A 21,786-nucleotide genomic window follows, 5' to 3' on the forward strand; every position below is an offset into this window, starting at 1 on the left:
GACTGGTAAAAATATTGGGCCCAACATTCAAAAAATACTGAGGTGTGCCCTATTTTCAGCCAATCTGAAGAGCATAACTTGTCATCTGAAAATTCATCTTAATCTATGAGCTTAAAAGTTATGCTCATAAATGTAGGGCTTGCCATTCGTTTGCCCAGATTTATGAGCCAAGTACAAAATCAGTACTAAGATCCTAACTTTTTCCTCTGCCCTAAATCTACCCCTGTTGCCACCCAGTTTGTATACTCCTAAATTTAAGAGTTTTGTGAAATTTTGAGTAAAAATATGGACTCAGTCCTAGTAAATTTTCAGAGATCAATTTATAAACACCACTCTTAAGGTTAGGAGTATAAATTCCTTTAATATCAGATCCATTCTGCTTTATATTTCATTTGTAGACCACACTCTAGTGGTCAAATGTTCAAGTCTGGTAGGAATAGGAAGAATCAGAGAAAGCAGCAAACAAGGAGTTTCACATTCTAAAATGCAGTACTTTCCTGTATTTTAATAAAAATATCACCAACAAATTGTTAAAAGCATATAAAGACTGCAAGTGAAGACCACATTTTGATGGATAGGATCATGGTTCACTAGAAGAGAAACAGTTACTGAAACAACCTTTTAATTCATTCTACATTGTTCAGAACACCAGCTCCTACAGAAACTATTTAGAACACGTGATTGTTGTACAGAAGTAATCATGAGGAAGTTGGACTTAGATGATTTGAGTGTTAGTGTGAAAATAGGCAGAAGAATTATCAGCAATCTGAGGTACGCAGATGACAGGACAATTCTATGAAGGGTACCTAAACTGAGGCACTAATTTGCAGAATAGACTCACTTACGTGATGAATGACATCATAAACTGGCCCGTATTCTATAAATGGCACCTTAACTACTGGCGCCTAAGTAAAGAGGAAAACGCCATTTAAAAGTGCTTTTAAAAGAAACTTCAAGGCGCTTTCTGGTGCCTAAAAAAAAAAAGCACCGGAATCGTGCCAATGGAGGCACTTTATGAAACCGAACGCTACTGTAGGCATGGCTAAAGCCGGAAGTTTAAATTTATATCATGCTTTATGAAGCAGCTTATAATACTTTTAAAAGACACAAGGGGAATCTCAGAATGCCACTTGTCTGCTTGTTGATTCCTGCAGTACAGTGTGGCAACACTCGTCACTGGCTCACCCAAATGTGCCCTTTATTCTATTCTAATCTCTTTTTTTCTTTTTTATATTCTTCACACTGTTTCTAATTCTAATTTTTCATACTGTTTCTGTGCTCTTTAATAAATAAATAAGCTAATATCTTTAAAGTCACTTCCAGAATCTCAATTCATTGAATTTTTATCTCTTCCATATGTTTTCTTAGTCATTTCATTCATTTCAATAATTTATCATTCTTTCTGCTTCATTTTCAAGTAATATACTGAACATTTCTTATCCCCTAGATAATTTATGTCATCCAAATATTGGACATAATGTAAGCAGCGTGAGAAAGCGAATGAATGAAATGTAGTTGTTAAGGCACTTCCCCCGTCCTGAGGAAGATACGAAATGCGTTGGTGGGGCGTAGTGTAACTGCGACATTGCACTAACAAAACTAAGTTATCTAGGGGATAAGAAATGTTCAGTATGTTACTACTCCATTGACCACTACCCTCCGTCGCCATCCACTCAACCAGTTCCTGACCTAGTTCATCACTTTGGAACCCAAAGACTCTCAGTTTATTTCTTAGATGCCTATGTGGAACACTGTCAAAGGCTTTGCTAAAATCTAAATACACCACATCTAGCGCAATCCCTGTATCCAATTCTCTGATCACCTAGTTAAAGTAATTGATCAGATCTCTCTGACAAGACCTGCCTCTAGTAATATAGGCAGGGAAATGGATGTCTAGGCCACTTTTATTGTTTATTGAAAGCTTCTATACTGCTACTAATGACTGGGGAGTCATTTCAGAGAGGTTTACACAGCTTCTGTAATGGTGTTACAATCTTTGAGTTTCCGTATGGTTCTGTTAGCTAATAAAATTGGGCAAATATTTTTACAACGTTTTGGCAAGTCTTTTATAAGATAAGGATAGTACACCAAAGACACTGGGTCCTATACATCCCTTCTTTAAGATACATTAACAATATGCGTACTAGCATCTTTTCTGTTACGGCCCCTACCATCTGGAATTCAGCACCTAATTATATAAGAGAAATTACATCCCTGGATAAATTTAAAAGTAACTTGAAGGCCTTTCTTTTTAAAGATGCATTCGGTGTATAATAGTCCTTTTAAGGACGGTAATGGAAATCTGTTCCTTGCCATATTTTAATCATGTTAGCTTACCTTACATTATTCTAGATTATTTATATTTTGTTCCCCTTCCTTTTGTTTTGTTCCTTTTCCCCCTCTTTCTCTTTATACAAATTGTTTCTGCCCTTCTCCATCTTGTATTGGTAAGTTAATGTTTGTCAGTGCGTACGCTCTCTTTACACTTTGGGGCTCATAATCGAAAGAGAAAAACGTTCAAAAACCAGCCTAAGTCAGCACTTGGATGAACATTTCTCAAAAACGTCCAAGCGCTGATAATAAAACCAGGTTTTGGACGTATTTCTAAACGTGACGGAGGTTGTGACGGAGACCATCATTCTGGGATTCAAGGGCAAGTTGGATGCACACCTTCTTGCAAATCACATTGAGGGATACGGGTAAACAGGGTCTTCATCAGGGAACATCTAGCTTAGCCTCCACTGTGCGGGTTGCCGGACTAGATGGACCTAAGGTCTGATTTGGTGAAGGCATTTCTTATGTTCTTATGACCTAGGCCTTCATAGTGCTGCTCAATGTCCAAAGCTAAATGGGACATTTCGGGAGGCGTGTCAAGGGCAGGAGATGGGCGGGACGTGGGCCAGCTTAGACGTAGTCATACAGCATGTATAACCGAAAGTTTAACAACAGAGCCTAGACGGAACTTGGATGTTGTGACTTAGACCATGTAAAACATGGTCTAAGTCACAAACACGCACCTAAACTCACCAGATAAGCACTGCAAACACATAAAACAGACCCCCACACACTACCCCAGTGATCACCAACCCACCCCCACTCCCATAAAAATTTTATTCACAACTTAAAATTTCAGCCTCCAGACCATCATCACCTTGCCACCTGGCATAGGAAAGCCTAGTCGTCCAGCCCAGAGGCAGCTTAAGTCGTCTTGGGGGTGGGTTAAGGACCCATAGAGAGGAGGACCCATGCCCATAAGCCCCATGTAATCACTGCATTGATATTTAAATATGTGCACTTCCCTATACACCCCCAAAACCCTTTTTTTACTGGCATATAAGTGGCTCCTGCAGCCATAAGGGCTATTGGGGTGGTAGATAAGTGGGTCTAGGGGATTCTGGAGGTGGTTTGGGGGGCTCACCATCACCTATAAGGGAGCTGTAGTGAGGAGAAGCCATGGCACCCTTTTTGTGAAGTTCACAGCAGTGCCCTGTAAGGTACCCCACTATTTAGGTGGCATGTCTGGGTGTGCAGTCCATCACTTTGCAGACCCCTCCCATGTACAACAGGGCTTGTTCTAGACATTTTGGACTTGGATGGAAATGTGGTATAAAGATGGACGATTTAGCGGCTTGGACGATCAGTTCGGCAGGACATATAATTAGACGATTTTCTACAGTAAAAAAAGTTGGACGTATCTTTCAAAAATGTGTCTTAGGCTCTTTTTAACTTTGGACGACTTGCGAGATGGATGTAAACGGACTTAGACATCCCTTTCGATTATGCCCCTCCACGTTTTTATATTATGTAAAACCGCTTTGAATTTTAATAAGGTGGTATATCAAATTTTTAAATAAACCTGAAATAGGATAATTTTTAAATGAAAATGTACAATAAGAGCGGCACCCTATTGGGAACACATATGTGTGAATTGTGCTGTATAAATATATATATATACTATGATTTTATAAACAGCCAAGATATATGTGTGTACATGGAGCATTTTATAAAACTTCATGCATGGTAGCCAGCAATCTTTCCTCGGAAAGAAACACTTTGACCCTGGGGAGAAAAATTTGGCACTTGGAGAGGTATGTGCATCTCACCCATTAAGAACTCCATTAAGTTCCAGGTCCAAAAGACTTGTTAATTGGGGGTTATGACATCAGTATCAACTGGGAAATTTTGGAAGGGGTACATGTATTGCCATTCTGAAACACAAAATATAACAATACTTGGAATCACCAACTAAGCCAGGCCCAGAACACACCTCTTTCCTGTGTTTTACTCTGTGGCGTGAGGTTTTTACCGAAGACGCCTTCATGATTTGGTTATATACATTATTTTAGTTGGATTCTCATACAACCAGTGGTACACCATTACTCGTTTGTCCCCTGATGAAGGCATTCCAAATTGCCGAAGCTGGGATCCTAGTTGGGACCACTGTATTGAGACTCTGGAACAACCTCACATCCCCGTTCAGAAATTTAAACTCCCTCCAATTCTTCCGCAAACACCTGAAAACTTGGCTCTTTTCAAAAATCTAACACCTCCTGCTCTCTAGGACCCTTGTCCCACTCTTTCTTCTTGTTCCTTTCCAATAACCCTTAATTGGAGTTCCTTTCTATCCTAACTCTGTAAACCGTGCCGAGCTCTACGCTTGTGGAGATGGCGCGGTATACAAACCTAAGGTTTAGTTTAGTTTAGTTTACACTAATAAATATCACTGTTGGTTGATTTTTATATCTCGCCTTTTTTGCTTGGTTGGTACACTTTGAGGCAAGTTCTCTTCTTTCTTCTGTTTGTGCAGCCATCTATAAATAGCACCATTTCTAAATGGCCACTTATACCTATATACTGTTTTGCATATAGAAATACAGTATTTATACATGCAAACAGCATCTCCCAAGGCTTCTAAAAATGTACTCCATAATCTGTCTTCAGTTTGTAGATAATAATGAAAGACCTTTTAAAAGAGCAGAAATCAGGTCTTATGATATTGCCCCACCTATCTGAGGCAAAATCATATTTATATAGCATAGTTACTCACCTGTAGCAGGTGTTTTCCAGGGACAGCAGGCATATATTCTAACATCCCAACCTGCTACTCGTGCCAGTGTCGGCTCTTCCTCTGACATCACTTCCAGGACCTGCACCTAGGAACTGACATCAGAGGAAGAGCCGACGCTGACGCGAGCAGCAGGTTGGGATTGCTGCTTGTGCCCAGAACATTAAAGAGGTATGGGGGAAGGGGCGCGTGTGGCAGGAGGTGGCGGGGAAGGAGTGGATGGGGATGGGAGGGCGGAGAAGGGGTGCCACTGCCCTGGGCGCCTATCACCCTCACTATACCACTGCCCCTGTGCAATTCATTGGTGAGGTCTCACTTGGAGTACTGTTTTCACTTTTGGAGGCCATATCCTATAAAGCAGTATTTCTCAACTCGGTCATGGAGTCCCCCCTTGCCAGTCAGGTTTTCAGGATATCCACAATGAATATGCAAGAAAGAAATTTGCATATAACGGAGAAAGTGTATGCAAATCAAGTCTATGCATATTCATTGCAGATATCCCATAAACCTGACTGGCAAGGGTGTACTCCAGGTCCAAGTTGAGAAACACTGCTGTAAAGGATGTAAAAAGACTTGAAGCAGTGCAGAAGGTAACAAAAATGGTATGGGTCTTGCAACAAAAGACATATGAGAAGAGCCTAGAAGACCTAAATATGTATACTCTAGAGCAGGGATCTCAAAGTTCTTCTTTGAGGGCCGCAATCCAGTCGGGTTTTCAGGATTTCCCCAATGAATATGCATTGAAAGCAGTGCATGCACATAGATCTCATGCATATTCATTGGGGAAATCCTGAAAACCCGACTGGATTGGAGCCCTCAAGGAGGGACTTTGAGACCCCTGCTCTAGAGGAAAGGAGGATTAGGGAAGATAAGAAACAAATGTTTAAATACTTAAAAGTTATTAATTTAGACACAAATCTTTTCCAAAGAAGGGAAAATGGTAAAACTAAAGGACATGAATTAAGATTATGGGGTGGTTGACTCAGAAGTAATGGTCAGGAAATTCTTTTTCACAGAAAGAATGATCAAGGTTTGGAATGCCCTCCAGAGAGAAGTAAGGAAGACAAAAATGGTCATGAAGTTCAAACAGGTGTGGGATGAATACAGAGGATCCCTATTTAGAAAATGGATGGCTAAAAAACCCAAAACCTACATGAGTGCTGTGTCATCAAGTGGTGCTTAGATGGTGATTCCGGCTGTGAAGAACAAAGGCCAGTGCCAGGTACACTTCTACAGTCTGTGTCCTGTTTATGGCAAGACAATCTAGGATGGGCTGGAGAAGGCTTATGGCAACTCCAGGTGGACAATGCCAGGTGGACTTTTATGATCTATGTCCCAAAAATAGCAAAGAAAAACCAGGATCAAGTATTTTATACCACATTCACTTGGTTTAATAATGAATTAATTATGAGTGCGACTGTTGGTCAGACTGAATGGACTGTTCAGGTCTTTATCTGCCATCACTTGCTATATTACTATGTAAAGCACTCCTAGGGGCAAGCTGATGTTTTGTACAATCACAACCTTTGCCGGAATTTTTTTTTTTTGGGGGGGGAGAGAGGGAGGAGAAGATGTAGTGTATATAGATTTTCAGCCAGCTTTTGACAAAGTTTCTCATGAGAGGCTCCTGAGAAAATTAAAGTGTCATGGGATAGGTGGCAAAGTTCAGTTGTGGATTAGGAATTGGTTATTGGATAGAAAACAGAGGGTAGGGTTACATGGTCATTTTTCTCAATGGAATAGAGTAAACAGTGGAGTGCCAAAGGGATCTGTACTGGGACTGGTACTGTTTAACTTATTTATTAACTTGTTTAATTTATTTATCTGGAAACTGGAACGACGAGTGAGGTGATTAAATTTGCAGATGACTCTAAGCTGCTCAAAGTTGTTAAAACGCATGCAGATTATGAAAAATTGCAGGCAGACCTTAGGAAATTGGAAGACTGGGCATCCAAGTAGCAGATGAAATTTAATGTGGACAAATGCAAAGTGATATACTTTGGGAAGAATAACCCAAATCACAGTTACCGGATGCTAGTGTCCACCTTGGGGGATGGCGCCCAAGAAAAGGATCTGGGTGTCATTGTAAACAATATGCTGAAACTTTCCGTTCAATGTGTGGCGGTGGCCAAAAAAGCAAACAGGATGCTAGGAATTATTTTAAAAGGGATGATTAACAAGACTAAGAATGTTATAATGCCTCTGTATCGCTCCATGGTGCAACCTCACCTGGAGTATTGCATTCAATTCTAGTCTCCTTATCTCAAGAAAGATATAGCAGCACTAGAAAAGGTTCAAAGAAGAGCGACTAAGATGATCAAGGGGATTAAACTCCTCTCGTATGAGAAAAGAGATGGCTGAGGGGAGATATGACTGAAACCTACAAAATCCTAAGTGGAGTAGAATGGGTACAAGTGGATCGATTTTTCACTCTGTCAAAAATTGCAAAAACTAGTTAAGCTCTGGAACGCATTGCCAGAGGTTGTAGTGAGAGCGGATAGTGTAGCTGGTTTTATGAAGGGTTTGGACAATTTCCTGGAGGGTAAGTCCATTGTCTATTATTGAGAAAGATATGGGGGGAAGCCACTGCTTGCTCTGGATCGGTAGCATGGAATGTTGCTACTCCTTGAGTTTTGGCCAGGTACTAGTGACCTGGATTGGCCACCATAAGAATGGGCTACTGGGCTTGATGGAACTTTGGTCTGACCCAGTAAGGCTATTCTTATGTTCTTAATTCAAAAGCCTGTACAAACTTTTGTTTTAATTACTAGTGCAGGTCATACAGGCACAATTGCTTGAAGAGGCAACTTTATTATCCTCTTTGTTAACAGAGTGGCAAAAGGCCACTATATGTTAAAAAGGTATTGAAAGAAGGACCCCGGGTAACTTCTTATTAACACAAAGACTTAATATAAACATGTAGAAGTTCAGCTACAGAAATAACAGCTTCAGGGCTGATACAACCATTAGGCAAGACTAGGTGGTCACCTAGGGCAGCAGCTTCTGAGGGGCAGCAAAGAACAGCTGCAAAAGCAAAACAAGAAGTCCTAACTGCCACACAAACTCAAAGAACCAGCAGTACATACTTTCACCAGCGCTTTTATAGATTTTTTATCTGCTGATTGTTGAGTTTAATGATCAAAATCTTGAGGGGGGGGGTGTTGAAAGTTAAGTGAGGGGTGGGGATGTAAGGCTGAAGGTGTGTCTAGTACGCCCACTATGCTTGCATTGGCTCCAAACAGCTGGAAAATACTCTGGGGCTCTTTTCTTAGTATAATTTGCTACCTTAACATGCTGTACAAGTGGACTGAATCACAGTCCGTAACCACATTCCACAAACATTAAAGTTTAACAAAACAAGTCACAAAAGCAGCATGACCTGTGCAATGTTCTTATTGCTTTAACAAAAGGTTACAGGTTAGCAGTAAGATCTGCCACATTCTTGAGTCAAGCTGTGATTTGGAAGCCTATCACATAATTGGTGAGATTTCAAACCCCAGTTCGGATAACCGGACGTGCATTCAAACTCCCAGCTGTCAGGGCTTGAATGTAGTTGATCACTCGTGCAGTCAACCTTTATATTGACAGGAAAAAAGGGATCAGATAATAGGCATTACAGTACCTCTGGAACTGGATGAGCTAAGGAAACCATAGCTGGCCAGACTATACTGTAAGTAGAACTTCTTTGTCTCTGGAAAAATAAATATCTTCTTTGTTGAATGCCTAAGTGCCTGTTTAAGCAGATATGATTGACTGGTGAAGAGAAAACTCTTTGACAGGCAGTCACACAGCCTGTAAAAAGAAAGAAAAAAAATTGGTAAATATCATTTAGTACCACACCATCAGTAAGCTGAACAGTCTATCAAAATGCCATCTTCTTTTAAGTTTATCAGAAGTGTAAAGGTTGCATTGCCAGTTTAGTGAAAGTTTAAGATTTGTCTAGGTAATTAGATTACAAATTCAAATTTACATGGCTAAATGGTGATTTATTTTCCTAGAATAGTTATCTGAAAACTGCCTTCCCTCACGGTGGATATAGTTCTCAGAGAGATTGCATTCTCCTCACATCTCTGCACATTATTTTCCTACACAAAACTGAGGTGCAAGTGTTCCCGAGGACGGCATTGAGAAGAACACGTGTGCTTTCTCTTTGAAAACTGGATAAAAATTCTCTGCAGACAATGTGGACAGTTTGAGAGCTACCTTATTAACTGTACTTGCATTTAGAAATAATGGTAAAATATGTAGTATAATATCCGACAGGATGCTGTTAACCCTATAGATCAGTGGTCTCAAACTCGTGGCCCGGGGACCACATGCGGCCCGCTAGGTACTATTTTGAGGCCCTCAGTATGTTTATCATAATCACAAAAGTAAAATAAAACAGTTTCTTGATCATATCTCTTTAGCTATAAATGACAATATTATTATTAAGACTTAGCCAAAAGGAAAGATTTATAAACTATAAAGAGTTTTACCTCATGCAAAACTGTCATTTCTTTAATAAGACATTAACTATTTTTTTCTGCGGCCTTCCAAGTACCGACAAATCCAAAATGTGGCCCTGCAAAGGGTTTGAGTTTGAGACCACTGCTATAGATAGAGATTCAAAAATTAAGGGTCATCAGTGATTCAGAATTAACCATATAAATACACACACACAATGTCAACAGCAAAGCCTTCATTTGCTCAACTTTTAGCACTTCTGTTTTTAGGAAACTTTTCAGAAGTGACTGATCTTAGAACCATAATGCATGCTGTGGTAATATCCTGTAGGACCAGTGGCATAGTAAGGGAGGGGGGGCAGGGAGGGCACCGGCATCTCTCCACTCCACCAAGCCACACTTCTGCTCTCCCTTCCTCGCCCCCGTACCTCTTTAAAATCTTTGCCAGCATGAGCAACTACACTAGCCTGTTGCTCATGTAGGCCTAGCTCCCTCTGAAATCACATCCGGGTCACAGAGCAGAGAAGTGACATCAGAGGGAAAGCCAGCGCGAGTAGCAGGCAGATAAAGATACATGGCCTATCCAGTCTGCCCATCCATGCCATCTACATAGAGATCCTAAGTACTTGTCCCAAGCTTTCTTGAATTCAGCTTCAATCTTCAACTTCACCATCTACCGCATGCCATTCCACGAGTTCACTACCTTTCTGTGAAGAAGTATTTCCTCAGATTACTCCTGAGTCTATCCCCTGCCACCTTTATTCTATGCCTCTTCATTCCAGAACACCCTTTCAATTGAAAGAGACTCGCCTCCTGTGCATTTATGCCATGAAGGTATTTAAACATCTCTTATCATATCTCCCTTCCCCAACCTTTCTTCCAAAGCATACATATTGAGATCTTTAAGTCTGTCTGCATATGCTTTATGATGAAGACAACAGGCTATTTTAGTAGCCTTATTTAAGAAAAAAATAAAAATAATTGCAAAAAATCCCGCAAAATTGCAATTACTTGATATGTAAAATTATTCATTAAAAATCTATGCTAAACTGAAAATTCATGATCAAATCCTGTCTTAAAATTATAATACATCTGGATGTAAACTGCTACTACAAACAGCTCCTGCAAATTGTAGGAAAAATGAGTCACAAACCAGTGGTTTAAAACTCACATCATGGTATCAAAAAATGCAAATGCATCTCGATATACCACACCATAGACAAATATGGGAGTTTAACCCTTTAATTGGCACATGATAAAACGGCTGCTTTAAGTAACTTGATGTTGAATGAGAGCAACAATGCCAAGTAACAGACAGTATATAAAAATTGTTATTATTATTATTATTTGGAGATGCAGATCTCCCATAAGAGCCATAGGAAACACATGTTGCTTCTGAGCAACAATGCCAAATAAAGGATTTTAAAAACCCCCACATAATTGTTTCACTCTATCTCCAGTTTTAAATGCATATGGCACTAACGTGTGAAATATTGCCCGCATATTATGCTATAAATGTGTTGAGTTTGTTGAGAGAATGTGAAGTAAATGCTGTGCAAAATCATCAAAGTATTATGCTATAAACAAGGAATATTTGTCAACGATATGGTATATTGAGATGTATTTGCATTTTTTCACATCATGACATGGGTTTTAAACCCACTCATATGTGACTCTCATTTTCCCCGCGGTTTGCAGGAATTGTTTGTAGTGGTGGTTTACATCCAGCAGTAGTTTCTGAGGTATGTGCGGCTCACGTTTTGTAAGGTTTTTTTTATATGGTTTGCTTTTTAAATTGCAAGTTTTCAGTACACCTTGTTACGTGACATCAGCTATTTGAAAGATTTTTGTTTTTCTTTTGAGACTACAGTTCATTGGTACTCCTTTGAGCCTACTGTCTTTTATCACTTAACATTAGTTACATAGATTGGCACACAATATACCAATAAGCACTTCTTAATGGTGCATTATACCCTTTCAAATGTATTTTACACAGTCGAGTCACATTATTATGACCACCGCCTACCTCTGACGTCAGGGATGCACAGCTAATGAACAAATGCACGTGTTGCACGCAGACGTCATGGGTATATAAGGTGGGATGTCAACAAGTTGCCAATATAGCAACCATGGGAAAAAAAAAGCATGATTTATCAGACAATGAAAAAGGCATGATCATCTGCTACCAGGCCAAGGGTGGCAGCATTCTGGAAAAGGCGGAGTTTGTGAGCTGTTCACGCGCTGAAACTTTTTTGATGACCCAACATGGTAATTATAGGGCAGCATGAGCCATCAATGTGAGAGGGGAATGTCAGCTGCGCAGGTTGGTACAGGCCAATTGGCACTCTACCATGGAGCAATTCACCATCCAAACAAACCAGGTGGCTTCAAGATGTGTCCAAAACAACTGTGCAGCGAACCCTGTTGCAAATGGGGCTCTGTAGCAGACGGCTGGTGACTGTACTCATGCTCATGAGGGTTCATCGCAAAAAAACGTCTGCACAGGAGTACCGAAAATGGACTTCCACCAACTGGCATCTTCAGTTTAGCACAGATTTTTAATGAATCATTCTCCAATGAGTCACATTTTGAGCTCCATCGAACAGATGGATGTTGGCGTGTCAGGCCAAAAGTTTCTCAATGTTTTCTTCATCACAGTTAAATCCCAGCTCACAGCACATCTTCTCTTAGATTTCTTTCTTACAAGAAAGATGGTTTAGAGCTGCCGAGGTCAAACACACAGCACCCGCTGTTGGACACACACAAGCTGTTGGCGGCAGTGTTATGGGCTGGGGAATGTTTTCTTATTATGGGTCCCCTGATACCTCTGGAAGGCACTCTAAACCTTGGGTTAGCGCCGAAGTAAAAGAGCTGGGTGTCATTGCAGACAATTCAATGAAACCTTCCGCTCAACATGTGGCAGTAGCCAAAAAAAACAAACAAGATGCTAGGAATTATTAAAAAAGGGATGGTTAACAAGACAAACAATATTATACAGTAATACCTCTGTATCAATGCATGGTGTGACCTCACCTTGAGGATTACATTCAGTTCTGGTCGCCTTATCTCAAGAAAGATATAGTGGAACTAGAAAAGGTTCAAAGAAGAGTGACCAAGATGATAAAGGGGATGGAACTTCTCTTGTATGAGGAAAGACTAAAAAGGTTAGGGCTCTTCAGCTTGGAAAAGAGATAGCTGAGAGGAGATATGATTGAAGTCTACAAAATCCTGAGTGGTGTAGAACAGATACAAGTGGATCGATTTTTTACTCTGTCAGAAATTACAAAGACTAGGGGACATTCAATGAAGTTACAGGGAAATACTTTTAAAACCAATAGAAGGAAATATTTTTTTCACTCAGAGAATAGTTAAACTCTGGAATGCTTAGCCAGAGGTTGTGGTAAGAGCGGTTAACATAGCTGGTTTTAAGAAAGGTTTGGACAATTTCCTGAAGGAAAAGTCCATTGTTTGTTATTGAGACAGACTTAGGGGAAGCAACTGCTTGCTCTGGATCGGTAGCATGAAATGTTGCTACTTTGGGGGTTTTTGTCAGGTACTAGTGACCTGGATTGGCCACCATGAGGACAGGTTACTGGGCTAGATAGACCATTGGTCTGAACTAGTAAGGCTATTCCTATGCTCTTATGATTATGGGTATCTCTCCATTCTTGCTGATCAAGTACGCCCATACGTGTTGATGGTTTTACCTATGGCCAATAGGATCTTTCAACAAGACAATGTAATGTCATACTACCAGAATTATTTGTGAGTGGTTCGCAGAGCATAATCAAGACTTCCAGCTACTTCTCTGGCCTTCGAATTTCCCAGACCTTACCCCAATCGAGCACATTTTGGACCACCCTGATCGACATATTTGATGACTGGATCCACCACCACGCACTCATCAGCAACTGTCAGATGCACTGCAGTCTGCATGACTCCAGATACCTCTAGCAACCATCCAGCATCTTATGGTTATTAGTAGGTGGACATAATAATGTAACTTGACTGTGTAGACTGGTTGGTTGGTTGTAATATATATTTATTTAAACGTATAAATTTACCACAAATGCATCCTGTTTGTATATGCCTATATTATTGCAGTATGTATTTTATACTTTCTTTTACAATTAGAAACATCTCTTATTTGCTTTGAGTGATTTGGAAAAATCTGTCTTTGGACCCTTCTAGACTCCACATGGTAGGATTCATTCTGTTATATACTTTCTCCAATGCACACCTTATTTTATCAATTCTATTAATATAATTTTGCCTCCTTTTGCAAAGGCAATTATCATGGGGGGCAATGGTAATCGCTCTGATGCCAATAGGGATTAAATGGGTGTTGGAGCATTTGCCACCCAGCAGCCACTACCCCACCTTTGTAAAAGGGACGGGTTACTCATTATATTTTATTTGCAATTTTTTTTATCATTGATTTTAAATTTATAACCACATAATTGCAATTTTACAATTTATTTATCAGTTTCTTCAGGGTTTTGATGTTAACTTTAATCTATTAAGTTAGCTTTAATTGCTTACCTTTGTTATAAAATGCCTTTATGCTGTTGTTTTTATATTTCTTTGGTACTAGATTTTATAAAATTTCATTTTAGATACTGATTTACTAGCCCTAAGACAGGCTCATTAGGCTGAAACATGGACTGTGGCAGGTCCAACGGACCTATCTCAATAAATATCCACTTAAAGTTATATATCCTCGATTGGTTTTGATCTTTTCTCCATTTTTTGGCTTTTTGGTTCTGTTTCCGTGGAGATTAGTTTTCCTTTTTTTATGGTCACTATAGAATAGTGCCTAGCACATAGGCATGTAAATGCCAATTTGTGACATTCATGTGCATAAGTGCACCTGTTCTATAACTTACCCCCCTCCTTTCTTACAAAAGCATAGCACAGTTTTTAGCGCCAGCCGTGGAAGTAATAGCTCCTATGCTCATAGGAATTCTATGAGTGTCGGAGCTGTTACCACCGTGGCCAGCGCTAAAAACCATGCTACACTTTTGCAAAAAGGGGGGGGGGAGGGTTAGTTCACAGAACTGGTGCCTAAATTTAGAAGCCCTTTACAGAATGGCCTTTCATCTTTGTTTTTGAGGCAATGGAAGTTTAAGTGACTTGTCCAAGGTCACAAGAAGCCTCAGTAAGATCTGAAGAATACTCTCCTGGTTCTCAGCTCATTCCTTTGACCATTTAGATATTCCTCCACTCCAAGAATACAAAAAATATGTAAAATTGCTGCATCTAATTTAATATGAGCAACATTTTGAAAATAATGTTATGTTTTGCCTAATACTTAAATTTGATTCTAGATTCTTAAAAAGTGACAAACTGCTATTTTCACAACTGTTATAACAGAAACATCTTCTATGACAGGTGGAGTTCATACAGGAACAAAGTAAACAGAAGGATAACCTGTAGGACAGTCAATTTATAAAACTTGTAAGCAAACTTTAATAAAACAAATGCAGGAAATTATGTTTCATTTCTAGGACCAAATAAATGACATTGCAAGAATAATATTCACTCATCTATAGGCCAGCTAGGGTTAAAGGCATGAAAAAAAATAAATCCAGTAGTGTCTCCTTGCTTCCTTTTTAGAAAAGTATTTTGAGGATTTCTGCCCTGAAGCAGCATATTCACAGTTAATTCAATACAGCAACATCATCAATCATCACAGACAGGAAGAATTGTCCGTATCTCACCAGTCTCCTTCTCACACTTCCCCTACCACTCTGAAAAAGGTTCTCAGTGTTTTCTTCATCTCAGTTAAATCCCAGCTCACAGCACATCCTCTCTTAGATTTCTTTCTTATACGGAAGAAGGTTTAGAGGTGACAGAATCAAGATATGCTTGAGGGAAATACCGCAGTTGTATGTTGTGAATTTGGGACTCAGAATGAGAAGCCCTTGAAAACATTTTCTGAAAATTAAACAAGTGTCTGCTGTCTGGCACTGCTAGGTTTGGGTTTATGGGGTGTGTTTTTATTTTTTTTTAAAGAAATTACATCACCAACATTATTGTAAAGTAGTTATTTAATGGAAATTCTTTTAGAAACAGTTTGATTTTAGATTACTGTGTGCAATCACGTAGTCTAGAGTTCCAATTGCAAAGCTAGAATAAAACAATTGCATTCTTTTTAGGTTCTGATACTTTACTGGATGGAGAGAAAAATAATTGAAAGGAGTTTTTGAGACAACGTAGGTTCCATCTTCTTTCCTGTGAGTGCTTACAATCTACAAAAATTCATCACGATTACTGCTATCAGAAAATGGTTCTTGACATTAAGTTACAGTGGTATTTTAGGAGATTGGGTGGTATTTGTACATAGCGATATTTTCATTTGTAAATGCCCTATGATTGCACGCAGACCTGCCTTAAACTTTGCTCAGGAGGATTTGGCGGGATATAAGACCACAAATAACATAACATTTTAGAAACGTTACTAATTACTCTTATATATATCCATAGCACACTGAGTGCACCAAAAATATTGGCACTGATCAGAAAGGCACTTAGTCCAATTCTATAAAAGGTTCCTGCTAAATATAGAACCATGCTTAGCAGTCATATAGAGTCATTTAGGTGCACTCTTTTAGTCGAAGGAAAACCAGGCCTAAAACTAAGCACCTAACTTGTCTGCGGACTGGACGTATTCTATAACAGTACGCTTAACTTTTAGAAATGACCACGATCTGCCCATGCTCCTCCCCTAGCCACACCCCCTTTTGTGAGCCACACACTAGAAGTGACGCATAATACTTTATAGAATGCGCCTACAAACTGTGCATGTAACTTATAATTAATGCTAATTATTGTCAATTATTAGGTGTTAATTGTCAATCATTGTCACTGACTGCCTTAGTAAACAATTAAGTTGTGCATGCAAATTGGTTCTGCGAAACTTAAGGCACCATATATAGAATTTGGGTCAATCTTTATAACGTGGCAAATGGAATTCACAGCATTGACACTGACTTTACTTATTAACCTTCTTATCAAGGATTCTATTAATTGTTCTCTACTCATACCTCTTCCAGGAAATGGACACCAGTAGTGCAATCAGTAGTATATGAAGAGACAACAAAAAAAAACGATTAAATAAATTAATGCTTCAGCTACACCTCCCTCACAAGCAGTTCATGCTCAGCTCAATCATCTGAGCCACATGGCACTCCATAGATCAAATAAATGAGCTGAGACTGTGAATTGTGTGAGAAGAAAAGGAGACAGAAGCAGTGGATTAGCAAAGCTCTAGGCCCACTAGTTGGGTCATTATAGTGGATGACTGCATGGAGGATGAGAGTCAGGTACGATGTGGTCTATCCTGTATTCTGATAAAAATAGGGTTACTATATTTGTTAAGCCAAAAAAGAAGGCACCTGGCCCTGCCCCATCCACAATGCCCCTGCCTGCCCCTATATCCTGCTAGTCTTGCCCCTAAACTGCCCCCCCCCCCCCAGTGCAGCATCTCTCTCTCTCTCTCCAACCCCCCATCTGGGCCACCCCAGAGTTGGGTATGGCTCTACAAGTTTCCCCTGTCCCCAGTACCTCCTCTGGCACTGCAATTTCAAAATTTAGGGAAGCCAGCAGCGTTAGCAACATGATCCTGCTACCGTCAGCATGGATCCTGCTCCAGAAGCTTTTACTCAGCAGCACTTCCTGTATCTGCAGATGGGTCGCTGCAGAATGAAGGCTTTTGGGGCAGTACAACAGCAGCAGGATCATGTTACTAATGCTGCCGGCTGCCCAAAATTTTGAAATTGCAGCGCTGCAGGAGGTACTGGGGACAGGTGAGACTTGGAGAGCCATACCCGAGTCCAGGGTGGGGGCTGGACTGGAGAGAGTCCAAAACCCGGACAAACTTCCTCCAGTTCAGGAAACCATCTGGACACCCAGACAGTCCTCTAAAAAGAGGACCTGTCCAGGTAAATTCGGACTTCTGGTAACCCTAGATGAAAACTTTTAATAGCCAATGGAACACGTCCTAGGTACTGTGATTTTCCTTCTGTGATAATGCCTCTTTGAATTAAAGAAGTTCCACTGTAGTTGAATGAATCTGTAATGTGTATTCTGAATATAAAACATATTTCAAATTTAATTCCCTAGTTCTTTAGCACACGTGTCTGAATTAAAAAGTGAAAGATTAAAAAGATTTTTTCCCCTGGTTCTAAATAACCCTTGTGACAGAAGTGAAGATCGCATTTCATGAGCAATAACCTGTGCGTTTGCTACAGAACAGAACGACACAGTGGAATGCCTGAGGCGGGAGACAAAACTGATTGAGCAAAGCAGGACAAGAGCCCTTGAAACCAAACAAAAGCAAATTTATTCTGTTGACAGATGTTGATTACATCAAAGCTATAAAGGGACATTTCTCTGCAGCCAATACATCTTTATTATCTGTACCTTAGGATATAAAATGTCTGCTTCAAATCCTAATCAACAGGATCTCACATGCAAGAGTTTTCAGATCAGTCAAAGTGTGTTGTAATGAGGTCCTCAGTGCAGGCTCCTCTAAACAACAGAGTATTCACATGGCAAGGCCTATCCTTGTGCTGGCCACACCACCATCAGGCCTTGCTTCCAGGGGTTAATTCTTCTGGCAGCCAAATAAAATACAGAGAGATTAGTGTAATTATGGAGACAGTCAAAGGGCAGGCTCAATTTTGAAATCCATTTGCATGGACAAGGTCCTCCAATTTAGCTTACAGGAAACAGGCTGCTTAAAGGAGCCTCCTTTTCTCCAGATGCTGCGCCCGCTCTTTCTTTATTTCAGGAAATCATGGGATATGGACACCATGCTTCACTGTTTCCTGAATTGCAGGCCCATGGTGTTACTACACAGCAGCTAGAAAACTGAGCAAAAAGGTCTCCTCAGGTTAGCTCTCTTTGGAAAAACAAGGCAAAAGTTACTAGGTTGTTATCACTCATTTAAAAACATTTCTTACAAGAAAATATTCTTCTATTAAAAATTTTTCCCATAGGTTTTATCCCAGATGTCTTTAGTATAATTTTAAAAACAAAAATGTTAATAGTATCCTGCTGTATTGCTGGGGTTATTTGCTGAAACATTATAGGAGGTGATTCTATAAGTGAGCACCTCCGTTTAGGTGCTCCAATGCCACAAAGTGAGAGCCTAATGAGGTCCTCCGTGTAGGACCACACTGGGTGGCCAAAAGCTGTTAGAATAAGAACAGCCATACTGGGTCAGAATAATGGTCCAACTAGCCCAGTTTCCAACAGTGGCCAATCCAGGTGATAGTACCTCACAGACAGTGGTGTAGTGAGGGGTTTGCGGAAAGGGGGGGGGTAGGGCAGTCTGCCCCAGTTAAAGTCTTCCTAAGGGCGTGGCACCCCTTCCCCTATACCTCTTTTACTTACCCGAAGCAAAGTTGCTGCCCGCGTCAGCATTGGCACTCTCTCTGACATGACTTCTGAGACCCATGCCTAGGAAGCAACATCAAAGGTCGAGCCAACACCAACGTTGGCATGCTGCTCACATCGGAGAAGTTAAAAAGGGAAGGGGGCGGGGCGCAACCCAACACCACTCACCCTTACTACGCCACTGCTCGCAGAAACCCAAATAGTGGCAATGCTACCAATCCAGGGCAAGCAGTTGCTTCCCCCATGTCTGTCTCAATAGCAGTCCCACAAGCTCTGTCCCCATCCCTGCAGGCACTGTCTCTGTCCTCGCCCCATCCCCATAGGCTCCATTGTCCTCATTTGCACAAGCCTTAAACACTTATGATTTTATATTTATATTTTATTAAAGTATAAAAAGGGATCATATTCTGTACAACTGTTTATGAATCAAAAACAGAGCCTTCTATTTCTCGGTCCCAGGTAGACCCTCCTCCCCCCCCCCCCCCGGCCTGCCTGGATTTCAAGAGGAAGGGCTCTCCACATGCTCCAATCATCCAAACAGTAACGCCAACATCCAATCAGTAATGCCAACATCTAAGCAATAAAACAATCAGAGTATTAGCCCCCGCCTCAAAACAAAAAAGCCAACAACAGTCCAATAATCCCAGGCCACCCTCAAACGTCTGAAAGGTGCCTAGACACCGGCTGGCAAACTGTTCTCGAACTCAGATCCACACCCCATTCTGAAGGCTCCACCTCATGCAGGTCTAGGATGTGTGGTGGCCCCCGGGAACTGCCTAGTTAGTCCGCCCACGGTGCGGCCCACTCTCTGCCAATGAGGCTGGGGAAGCCATGAAGCTGAAGAAGGGGAAGGTCCTTTTGCTGCCCCTGAAGAAACTATTCCGCAGGAAATAGTTGGGCCGCTTCTTCTAGGGACCGCACCATTTGCAATTTGCCCTCCAGATAAAACATTAGTGCAAACAGATGTTGCCACCGATACTTCACATTTCTGTCCTGTAAGTAAAGCAACATTGGTTTCATCTCCGCTCTCCTCCGAAGCATCACAGATGCTAACTCTTGATACAGTTCAATCTCAAAGATATTCCACTTGAGATTAGGTTGGGCTCTAACCGCCTTCATGACCGCTTCCTTGGTTTTGAAATTGGAGAAACAGGCAATTATATCTCGCAGCCGATTGCCATGGGGTGCTGTGAGGGCTTGATGCACCCTTTCAATACCAATAGTATCAGGAGAAATTGAAAAGGTATCAGTGGAGAGTAGCATGCTAGCCACCTGCTGGACCACCCACTCACAGTTTACATATTCAAGCGACATTCCCAGTTCTCCAAGTCCTCCAGCTTATCTAACAAGTATGGTTGCTGCGCCTGAAAGTCCTTTGTGCACATATCATATTCTTGAAGCTAGTCCTAGTGTTCATCCAGGCGCTCTTCCGACTCCCCGATGTGGTGCCCAAGTTCTGCAATCTCACCCTGGAGATCAGCAGCTAACGTGGAGAGCTCGACCCGCACCAATTTTATATCAGCTCTGATTTCGTGCAAGAGATCTTTCACTTATGCCATCAGCTCCGACTGGGCTGTTGCAGACATTGTTACCTCCGGAGCAGTTGCCAAAGTTGGGGAGGACACACACTGCCCACCTTGTGCTGCCATCTTGGAGGCTACTGCACTGCTAGGCACAAAAGCAAAATCTTTCAGAGCTTGAGGTTGAGGTCATCCAAATGTTACAAACTTGATCTGCAAAGGTGTCTTACATCCATGCTTCTTTTTTGCAGAAATTATATGCATTTTGTACAGTGAAGGAACTAAATTAAGGCCCGAGCATGCGGAGCTCTGCATTCAGCCGACCATCGAGGATGGTGACATCATTTCCTCCGAGCCTTCCATTTCTATCTGGTGTTGGTGCAACCTTCCCAAAGATTCAGTTGCCTAGATGTTTTTAACAACATCAGGGAAAGTAATTGGATTGTCATTCAGACATGGGTGTAGAAGAGAACCTAAACTGTGTAATGGATGAACAAGAAAATAAGCATCTATTAAATGTTGGAAATGTTCCTTGATGTCAGCGACGATGGATGAATTTGTTGCAATAACAGTAAGACACTTGAGCAGCTGGGCACATGATGGAAGGACGTTGCAGATGGCAGACAAGACACAAATGATATCAATTAACCGTAGTTCATTGAAATCCGAAAGCAGCTTCTGCAGGTTTTTTTAATCATTGAATTCAGTTGCCAATTGTCTAAGATGTGTTAATTTTTTACATATTGATACTAGTCTCATTTCTTCATTTTTCATTTCTTTAAGTATTTATATACCACTTATAGCCTAAGAGGTTTACATTCAGGTACTTGAGCATTTTTCCCTGTCTGTCCTGGTGGACTCACACTCTTATCTAATGTACCTAGGGCCAATGGGGGATTAAGTGACTTGCCCAAGGTAACATAGTAACATAGTAACATAGTAGATGACGGCAGATAAAGACCCGAATGGTCCATCCAGTCTGCCCAACCTGATTCAATTTAAAATTTTTTTTTTTCTTCTTAGCTATTTCTGGGCGAGAATCCAAAGCTTTACCCGGTACTGTGCTTGGGTTCCAACTGCCGAAATCTCTGTTAAGACTTACTCCAGCCCATCTACACCCTCCCAGCCATTGAAGCCCTCCCCTGCCCATCCTCCTCCAAACGGCCATACACAGACACAGACCGTACAAGTCTGCCCAGTAACTGGCCTAGTTCACAGGAGTTGAACCCACAACCTCAGGGTGCTGAAGTCGTGGCTCTAACCACTGCTCCACACACTCTCAAGTTTTACAGAATGACACAGGTACAAAGTTTGTCCCTGTCTCCACAGTCTCTGTCCATGTCCCGTCCCTGTG

General features: G+C 41.0%; 1 protein-coding gene and 1 long non-coding RNA gene across 2 annotated transcripts in view; one reads left to right on the forward strand and one right to left on the reverse strand.

The window, feature by feature from the left end:
* The window catches only part of METAP1D (methionyl aminopeptidase type 1D, mitochondrial), a 188,545-nt gene that overhangs the window by 80,322 nt on the left and 86,437 nt on the right, over positions 1 to 21,786 (reverse strand). Inside the window, exon 2 of the mRNA XM_033944954.1 lies at positions 8,688 to 8,857. Within this exon, the coding sequence (XP_033800845.1) occupies positions 8,688 to 8,857 (170 nt within the window). The remainder of the gene's footprint in view (positions 1 to 8,687; positions 8,858 to 21,786) is intronic.
* Positions 8,476 to 21,207, forward strand: LOC117360713. The gene is made up of 4 exons (XR_004539493.1): positions 8,476 to 8,735; positions 15,669 to 15,746; positions 16,566 to 16,835; positions 20,684 to 21,207. It is a non-coding gene; the product is annotated as an uncharacterized LOC117360713 (long non-coding RNA).

This window comes from Geotrypetes seraphini, chromosome 5 (assembly GCF_902459505.1).
Source record: "Geotrypetes seraphini chromosome 5, aGeoSer1.1, whole genome shotgun sequence".
In the NCBI taxonomy this organism is placed as follows: domain Eukaryota; kingdom Metazoa; phylum Chordata; class Amphibia; order Gymnophiona; family Dermophiidae; genus Geotrypetes; species Geotrypetes seraphini.